Genomic DNA, 9,592 nt, shown 5'->3' on the forward strand with positions numbered 1-9,592 from the left:
AAGCTCCACGATGTGTGCCTGACTGTGGTCCAGAGGGGCCCTCTCAGGGACAAAAGATTCTCTAATCAAATCATATAAACAATGGCCCAAAAAGGATCTTCGCATTTTGCTGTCCGAGCTGGAATTGCTCTGTTTTGTGACCAAAATGGTTCTAACCTGATGAAGAGTCAATTTGGAATGTTCTAGCGAGGAATATCTTGTCCTTAAACATGGTAGGTAGTACAAACTGATGCTTTTCCTTCTCTGACACACCAAGTAAATCTGCCACATATCGGATGAGTCCGATCGGCGTGTTTAAACAGGCACATCCCCATGGCGTGCCTGAACACCTGAGCCCCATGTCCACTGTCTCAGTTGAAGAATCTGAGCTCCATGGTGTCGCGTGCTTCCATGACAACACTGGCGCACATGTCCACCGACCTGTGGAGGGCCATGGACGCCAAGGCGGAGTTGGTTGCCTGCATGCTGCCGCACAAGGCGGGCGAAAGCAACCTCTTCATCAGGGAGGACAAGGACCTTGCGCTCGGTGCCATGGTGCAGAGCTGCTCGCCCACTCAGGTCATTCATGCTCTGCTGGCCGGGGAACTCAGGAAGGATCACCTCACCAACACCTCTATAAATTTGTTTTGAAAACGGTCATGCAGCCATTTGACCAAAATAAATTACACTGCCAAAAGAGACTTTTAGTAGAAGACAGAAACACATTTATAGTACAGCAGAGCCCTGCTACTACGAGGCAGTAATAGTGGAATCTAGACGCTATAATAGGTTCATAATAATTACACGCTATAATAGGTTTCCAATGTTGGGCAGTAGTTTAGCTGGGGCCTGGGAATATTGACATACCTATCGATATCTTGGTGCCCTTTTTTTTTTTTGGCTCCTCCTACAGGTCCAGCAGTCTGTGATGTCATCCCACGATAGATCAGGAAGCAGCTCCCTTCGTCACCAGCTCCCTGACCAGCCCTACCATTGGCCCGTGGCCTACTCGCTTGGCCAGAGGAAAGCCTGTATCCTTGCCTGTGAGAGGAAGAGGAACACGGAGAGACATGAGGGATTCGGACATTGAACATCAGCTCGATTATTGAACTTGATTATTGTAGTTTCTGGGCTTATTGTTTGTTTTAATGCCTTCATTTTTAAAAAAAAATAGTGTTTTTTACAAACAGACTAACAAACTGTATTAAATGTATCTCAAATGCAATGTGTGATTAATGTGTTTAACAAGTTGATTGTTGTATTTTGAATTCCATGGGAGGTGTAACTATAAAAAATAGTTCTTTGGCACTTAGTGGCAGTATTTGTTCAAAACACATGTAACATCAAGCTCTTATGTAACCTTTATAGGATCTTCACCTCAGACTTTGAATTTTGGCTTAATTTAAAGGGATATTGTGGGGTAATTGGAGCTAATTCTATAACTATAGTAGTGAACTGTATTACTACAGAGAAATCTTTTTGGGATTGTGTGTGTTTAAAATAGAAAACAAAAATTGAAACAGGTAATTTATCAGGTTTCAGATTTCCTGTTCTGCTGGACTGAGGGCATGTTGCTATATTGACAAAATCCAAGTAACTGCAAAATCTTTAAATAGTACAATATATAAACACAGGCAGTGGTAGTTCAACGGTTAAGGTACTTGACTTGTTCTCGGAAGATTGCTGGTTCACTGCCACGTTGCCACTGTTGGGCCCCCGCGCAAAACCCTTAACCCTCAATTGCTCAAATCGTACTCAGTCATAATTGTCGCTTTGAATAAAAGTGTCAGCTAAATGACATAAATGTAATCAGCACAGTCAAAGATTGATTAACCACACTAAGTCCAATACTAAGAGACTGGTACAGTGGATGAGGCACAGAGCAGGATACAGCACTATTTTTTGCTTTCCATCAGCAAGTGCTACCTGGATGCAGTCTTGCTACTTGGGGATTTTGCAGGCTTTGACTCCTTGGGTGTGTGATGAGGATTTTGCTTCAGTTAAACTCCTCATGAACATGTCTGACAAACCTGCACGTATGCTCTACCAGGACCTCATTTAATACTTCTCTTTCAGTAACTTGGAGCCTGTGGTTTTTGTTTGCTATTTCTGACATAACTGGGCAACATTTTACATTTAATGTATATATGGAATCCACAGAATCTATACCATAATACTGTAAAGAAATAGTATACTTTATACATTGTAGCTAGTCCATGCTAGAAGCTCCCAAACAACTCCACATAAACTTCAGCTCAAATAAGCCTCTTCCTTTCCATGATGTCCAAAAGTATTGGCGTTCAAATCATTCTTATAATAAATGGGAAGCTGATTGACAGCACGCGGACCTTTAAACGGTTAAAAGGAGAACTAAATAAGACAAGTGAAGGGTCTACGTTTTCATCTACACCTCCTCCATTTGTTGAAACACCTGCCAATCACGCCACTTGCCCAGGAAACATATGAAGTCACCCACCCCACTTTTTATGTAATTGAATTTTCTTTGACAAAATCTGAAGTTATCTTATACTGGAAGCATGTTTTAAAATGCCATTTAAAATGACAGCCACGATTGTTGTGGAAATTTACCAGAAAAGCACAAAATATTTAGCGTGGGATTCTGGAGAACGGATGCATGTAGACGGCTGAAATCGGTAAGCAGGTACATGTATTAGTCCTAAGAAATGTTATGTTGATAAATGTAGTATTTAATATTCGATGCTATCAAGTGATTTATATGAGTCTGCCAGTTTGGGCCCGTAGGTGCAGCAGTTTATGACGTTACACCTGTCCATGTCACCTTGTTGCCATGGAACGAAGAGTCCGTAGAGTAGCGAATTGATATTTGGTGGAAATCTTCTCACTCCGGTCGATATAGTGCTAATAATTTCAATTCTTTAAATTAAGAACCACAGAACAACATGGATGATCATGAATTATATCCGTTCGGTTTTCTTGAGCCTTCTTTCCGTAAGGTTAAAGGTGGGAAAATAATCAACACTGAGGGTAAGTTATGAAGTTAACTAGCGGTTAGCGTTAGCGTTAGCTAGCTAGCGTTAGCTAAATCATAGATCGTGTTTTGTTGTTGTTGTTGTTTTTTTTTAAATCTGCTGTTTTAGTTTTAATTTTGAATATAGCCCCTAACTAGATCTGCATAGCATTCCTTTGGTTAGTGGCCCTGTTTTCATCTTTCCCTAAAGGAATATTCTCTTCCCCTTCAGATTCCTCCAGTGGGATCGCCAAGAAAGTAAAATTCGAGAGCAATTACTACCTGCGGAGTCCTGGTCCTCGGATTCGGCCGGGGACGCCCTGGCCCTCGGATCCAGGGTTCAGTTCAACCGATGGCTTACCTGCCCTGGTCTTTTCCCCCTCTGGAGCCTCAGACAAGGCTGCGTCGTCGTCCAGCCAGCGGGGAGAAGACGCCCGTCAGAAGCGGTGCAGCCTGAAGAGGAAGAGAGAAGGGGAACACAGCAGCGACAGCGTACAGATCCTGGAGGATCTCTACACCCCTTCATTGTCCAAGCGCGTGGCCAGGAGCGGAACAACCACCTCTTCCACCCAGTCCATTGCGTACTCCGGTTGTACCGCAGATAGCAGCAAATCGATAAGTGATTGCGAATACCAGCTGGTGCAGAATGAAATCCTCTGCTCTGCCTCCAACAGCTACGAGGTTCTGCACTACCTTGGTTGTGGAAGTTTTGGCCAGGTGGCCAAATGCTCCAAGAAGGACACCAATGAAATGGTTGCCATCAAGATCCTGAAAAACCATCCATTCTTTGCTCGACAGGGTCAGATCGAGGTGGGAAAGTTTTGCCTGCTTTTTTGGAGCTTTTGATATGGAATCAGCTGTAGCCCCGATTCTGTTTGTTGGTATCAGATGTGCTAACTCACACTGTGGAATCTGTATACAGCCAGGGTAGCACAAAAACACTTGTGTTTGGTATCAGCACACTAGTTCTAATTTTCAAAGCATCAGTAGGAACTAGTTCAGATAACACATCGACAGCTTGAAGCTTACTATAAAAAGAAGGCTTAGCTACAATTGCATAAGCCATACCTGTTTGGATGTGTATTAAAAAAAAAAGTGCAGAAAAATTAAATCTGTCTTTCCTCATTTGCTCCTCCTCAGGTGAGCATCCTGAGACGGCTGAGCAGGGAGAACGCAGACGAGTTCAACTTCGTGCGTGCGTATGAGTGCTTCCAGCACAAGAAGCACATGTGCCTGGTGTTCGAGATGCTGGGGCAGAGCCTCTACGACTTCCTGAAGGACAGCATGTTCAGCCCGCTTCTGTTGAAGTGCGTCCGGCCCGTGCTGCAGCAGGTCGCCAAAGCGCTCATGAAGCTGAAGAGCCTGGGCCTGATCCACACCGACCTCAAGCCCGAAAACATCATGCTGGTGGACCCCGTCAGGCAGCCGTACAGGGTCAAAGTCATCGACTTCGGCTCGGCTAGCCACGTCTCCGAGGCCGTGTGCTCCAGCTACCTGCAGACCAGATACTACCGGTGAGGGACACGTGCTGAGGCGTGTTAGAAATAAGTGTGCACTTGTTGCACTCGAGTGTGCTTTAGAGTAGAGCTGCACATTTTGGCAGTTGCGATGACCCTGCTACACATTAAAATCGTGATAAGCATTACAGTTAACTGGAGCACGACTGATTCATATTTGATTTATAAGTGGTTTAATTTTAGTGATTCATGTGAGTGCTGTTATTTAGCAAAATACCTGATGAACCCTCTTCAATGTCTGAGATTAGTTAAGATGCTCCGAGTTGCAGGCTTTGGTAATATTAGTATTGGTCATGTCTGTACAAAACTGCTGTTGCATTGTAGCTATACCGTTAATTAACCGTGTTGTTTACCGAGTAACAGTGTTTAACTGCATTGATACTCTGTATTTACTTAATGGAAAACAGAACATCATTGTAGTGTCAGTGCATTTTTGCATATAGTTCCATGTTAGAATAGTGGGTGTGTAATGTAAAGTGGTGTGTAGGGGGGAAAAAAAAACCTGGACTCATCAACAAAATACTATTTAAACCTTTTACATTTTCATGAATGAATTCAGCACCGTTTGTGTTAAAGCAATTGCCGCCGAATCACCACAAACTACGGAATCAGCCGAGACTGATTTCATGATGGCGATATCTGTGTTTTTGGTCTAGGTCACCTGAGATCATCCTGGGTCTCCCTTTCTGCGAGGCCGTGGATATGTGGTCGCTGGGCTGTGTCATCGCCGAGCTGTTTCTGGGCTCCCCCCTGTATCCGGGAGCCTCTGAATATGATCAGGTAAGCACACGGGCCTTTGAGCTGTGCCTAGTCTTTTTCACGCATCTTGGGCTTGGATTCACGGAGCTCTGTAGAATTTCGCTGATTTGGGGTCGGTTCTTTCACTTTCTTTTCACACTTTTCTCACTGTGTGATGAAGACGTAAATCTTGTTTGTGAAAAGAGTGGCGTAGTGTTGCTAATGGAAATGGCCGTTCTTCTAACTATGCAGTTTGTTAGGGAGTCCATAATGGCTAGCAAGGAAGAGAGTGAATGTATGGTTTGAGCTTTTAGCTGCTGCTTTGGCTAGCTTATTTTTAGGAATAATATAAATAAGAGTTTCTATGGCCTGTTTTTCTTTTCTTTTTTTTTTTATACATGCATTTTGAAAATGGAAGGATGAACACAAAATAAAGTCGTAATCCTCTTGCCGTGTGGTGTCTCTGCAGATCCGTTACATCTCCCAGACGCAGGGCCTACCAGCAGAGTACCTGCTGAGCGCAGGGACCAAGAGCAACTATTATTTCCACAGGAGCCCTGACTCCAGCTGCCCCCTGTGGAGACTCAAGGTTTGCCAGTCTTTAAATGCCAAATACCATGTGTTTGTTTCATAAGGGATGTAACTTAATGATGTCATGTAACTTTATGGTGGAGCTGAATGGTTGATTTTTTTTCTTTCCTTTCTCCAGACGCCTTCAGAGCATGAGGCAGAGCATGGCATCAAGTCCAAAGAGACACGGAAGTACATTTTCACCTGTCTTGACGACATGATGCAGGTTATTTTGGCTTTTGTGCACATAACTGTACGCATTGCTTTACTGTTGTGATGTGAATTTGAAGAACGTGAGAAACAGCTTCCACGGCTCACGTTGTAGAGCAGGTTGAGCAAGGTGCTAGCTCAAAGGTCGAGCGTTCGTGCCGTTATAATGAGGAACGCACATGAATCGCTCTGGAGAACGGCATCTACGAAAGGCAGAGCAATGCATAGTAACTTGCTGCAGAACTTGCTGCGTCTTAGGTGGATCGGTGCCCTCTGCTGGTGTTTAATATGACTCACCCCTGGGTCTCTCACGCAGGTCAATGCGACCAGTCTGGAAGGCGCAGACGTCTCGGCGGAGAAGGCAGACCGGCGGGAGTTCATCGACCTGCTGAACAAGATGCTCACGCTGGACGCTGACAAACGGATCACGCCGATGAAGGCCCTGAAGCACCCGTTTGTCACCATGAGCCACCTCCTCCAGTTCCCTCAAAGTGCCCAGTGAGTTGTTCCAGGCCTTCCAATCTACATGTCACAGTTTTTAAAAAAAATTAAGGAACACCATCTTAATTTACAAATCCAAATGGTAGTACTGTAACTTGCCCCCCGCCCGTGTCTCTCTTTCTCTCTCTCTCTCGCTGCAGTGTGAAATCTTGCTTCCAGAAAATGGAGATCTGCAATCGGCAGTGCACAGGGTGTGATGGCAGCAAGAGCCTGTTTGGCAGTGGGGGTGGGGCGGGGGGCGGGGCCAGCACAGCTGCCAACCTCAATGACACCTTCAGCAGCTGGCTCGCCCAGCACAGCCAGGTGGGACAACCGGCACAGCAGGGCGGGTTCAAGAGGTCAAAAGATCGCCAAGCAGAGAGCCGGGCTAGGTACTCCCTGCTTCTTATTGCACTTTTTAATGGTTGGCATTAGCGCTAAAACTCCACACTAATTCAGTGCAAGGGAACCCTAGAACAGGACTCGAGACCTACTGGTCTAGTGTGTGGGTCTGCATAGTGGGTACAACTGTTGTAACAAGTGCTGGATGGCTCTGTGCCATCACACTTTGGTGATAGGTTGTGTGTGTTCACTCGAGTGTGCAGTGTGTGTTGAGAGTGTTGACGTGCTCCTCTGACCCTGTGCCAGACCTGTGTCCTCCCCCGTGCATGGCATGGGCGACGCATCGGAGCCCATTATCATCTCTGACACGCCCAGCCCAGCTATGAGCGTCATCATCATCTCCAGCGACTCGGAGGACGAAGATGACACCAAAGTCCAGCCCACCAGGTGCCCTCGCCTCGTCTTTTTAAAGCCATTATGAAATCCTTCCTAACACTTTCCTTGCCGTCACTCATCTTGTTGTTTAACCCTTCCTTCCCTTCCTTGGCCCCAACTCCCAGCTGCGGCGGGCGAACGTCATGAGCTGCGTGACGGCGCAGCACTCCGACATGTCCACATACATCCCGCTCAGCCCCAAGTGTCTGCCCAAGTTCGTGTAGAGCGCCACCAACCTGCCCAAGTGTTTTTTTGTTTTTGTTTTTTTTTACTTTGAATAAAAAACTTTGAATTGAAGTCGCTGACTGTGCCATGCCTTTCTGTGGGAGGCCCCATTTTTAACATTTTTTTTAACAATACCCATATTTTTATACATTTATATTTTGATGTTGATGGTTTTGGTTCTGTGTGAAGTTAAAATATTTTTTTATGCTGCACTTGGCCTCAATTAATGTATTTTAAACATATTGGATGTGAGTCCTTGACCAGCATGTCAATAAAGCTTCATCCAGTTGCTCTTGTCACAATGTGTTCAGTTCTTCTTAAAAGGGTAACATCGCAATTCTAAATTGTATTACAGTAAAGCAAAACATTAAAGGTTATTTGGTTGTACTATTCTATTGATCCTATAGTCAGTGGCTATCAATAAGAAATGATCAAGCACAGTTTTATTGGGTGTGTGTCTGGAAAGAGAACTACAGCTCCTGGCGAGATTTTTGGTTCAAGATTAATCATCATGCAAATTATTGTGATTAACGCTTTGTCTGTTTAATGAAACTATTATACTATAAACCTAATGTTTTAATAGGGCTGGCAACTTTCTAGATCTGATTACTACACGTGTGTGAAGTACAGGTGCTGTAGCTATACAAAATACAAATGTCCACAGTAGCCTAATTATAATATATGCATCCAAAATAAACACCAGAAGCCTGGACTAATGCTAATGTACATAAGTGCATTAAATCTAGGTAGGACTGCTCGATAGGTAGGATAACAAAACATTTGTCCCGCCATACAAAAGAAATGAGAGCGTGATAAGGACTCCAAGTCGCCACCAGATGGCGCCCGAAACCGCTTAAATGTATTCCAGTCGGAGACGCCTTTTACCTTAACATGCCAGGATACACACTCACTGGATGTTTAATCTTTCGAATGGGTCAGCTATGTTTTTATAGTCCGGAAAGATTTTTTATTATTATTAATCAGTTAAGTAATTCAAGCTGTTGCATTTTGCTGAGTTGAGGGAATATTGCATAACCCTGTACTAGCCAAATAATTAGATTTGATGTGCTATTTTGTGGATTAATACCATACCTGGCATGGTTTTAATGGCACATGGTCAATACTTGCTGTCAAAATACAGAGGTTCATAAGAACCTCCTTCCTTCATAAGGAGACTCCTGTTTTTGAAACTGTTTCGCGCTAACACCACTGTTTCTGCATACTAGCTCTTACTGCTTTTTTGCAACATGTTTATTCTTCGCCATTAGCGATAGTTTTATCTGTGAGAAGTGTAGATGAATTGCTGTTCTGTGACGTGGGAGACAAGGCAGGATGCAAAGACGAGCCGTGGTTCACATGGGACAGATGTTTATTAACACACAAAACAAAATGAAACCAAACACGAAGAACATTAAGCACTAACATCGGAGGCTCGTCGCTTTCAGAGTCCTCTGACCCGGTCTATAAACCACAGGAAGGATCCTCATGGCGGGCCTCCTCCACCTCCACTGATGGATCCTCAGAGCGGTCGGATTCGGTGTCTGACCTGAGGCCGACGTCAACATACTCCTCACTCCTGCTGTAATCCTCCTGGTAGTCCGTGAGGGGATAGTAGGACCCTGCAGAGTCTGTCCCTGGATATTGGTAGTCGTAATCGTACGGGTCCCGGTAATCCAGTGAAGGTAGGCAGGACTCTGCAGCATCTGATCCTGGACCACCACCAGGGCCCCCCCAAAATCCTCCAGAGATACTCTCCCCTGATGTGATGACAGGGAGTGTTCCCACAAGTATGGAGGATTCTCCTGCATGGGTTGGGTAGAAGCAGCTACACTGCTTCTTCCCCTTTTTCTTCTTTCCCTTGGCTCGAGGCAACCTTCAACGGTCGGTGTTCCTGTGACGTGAAGCCGGATGCAAAGATGAGCTGCGGTTCAGATGCCACAGACGTTTATTATCATACAGAACAAGACAAAACCAAACACGAAGAACATTAAGCATTAACACTACTTAGAACATAACAGGCAGTCTTAAAACACAACAAAGCAGCATACATGGGGTCAAACACTGACAAACAACAACAAAACAAGGGTTTAAATATGTGTGCTCACAA

The 9,592-nt window shown here is 44.7% G+C and overlaps 1 protein-coding gene across 1 annotated transcript; it reads left to right on the forward strand.

Moving 5' to 3' along the window:
* The first annotated feature begins 408 nt into the window (after positions 1–408).
* LOC145655648 (homeodomain-interacting protein kinase 1-like) lies at positions 409–7,484 on the forward strand. Its single transcript, XM_081709142.1, has 10 exons — positions 409–526; positions 3,363–3,778; positions 4,109–4,482; positions 5,142–5,265; positions 5,693–5,812; positions 5,933–6,019; positions 6,320–6,501; positions 6,645–6,875; positions 7,132–7,258; positions 7,386–7,484. Exons 1-10 carry the CDS (start codon positions 409–411, stop codon positions 7,482–7,484), a joined length of 1,878 nt encoding a protein of 625 aa, XP_081565268.1.
* The last annotated feature ends 2,108 nt before the right edge of the window (positions 7,485–9,592 follow it).

The sequence above is a fragment of the Electrophorus electricus genome, unplaced genomic scaffold, assembly GCF_041902795.1.
Source record: "Electrophorus electricus isolate QZ-2024a unplaced genomic scaffold, ASM4190279v1 Scaffold31, whole genome shotgun sequence".
NCBI classification, from domain to species: domain Eukaryota; kingdom Metazoa; phylum Chordata; class Actinopteri; order Gymnotiformes; family Gymnotidae; genus Electrophorus; species Electrophorus electricus.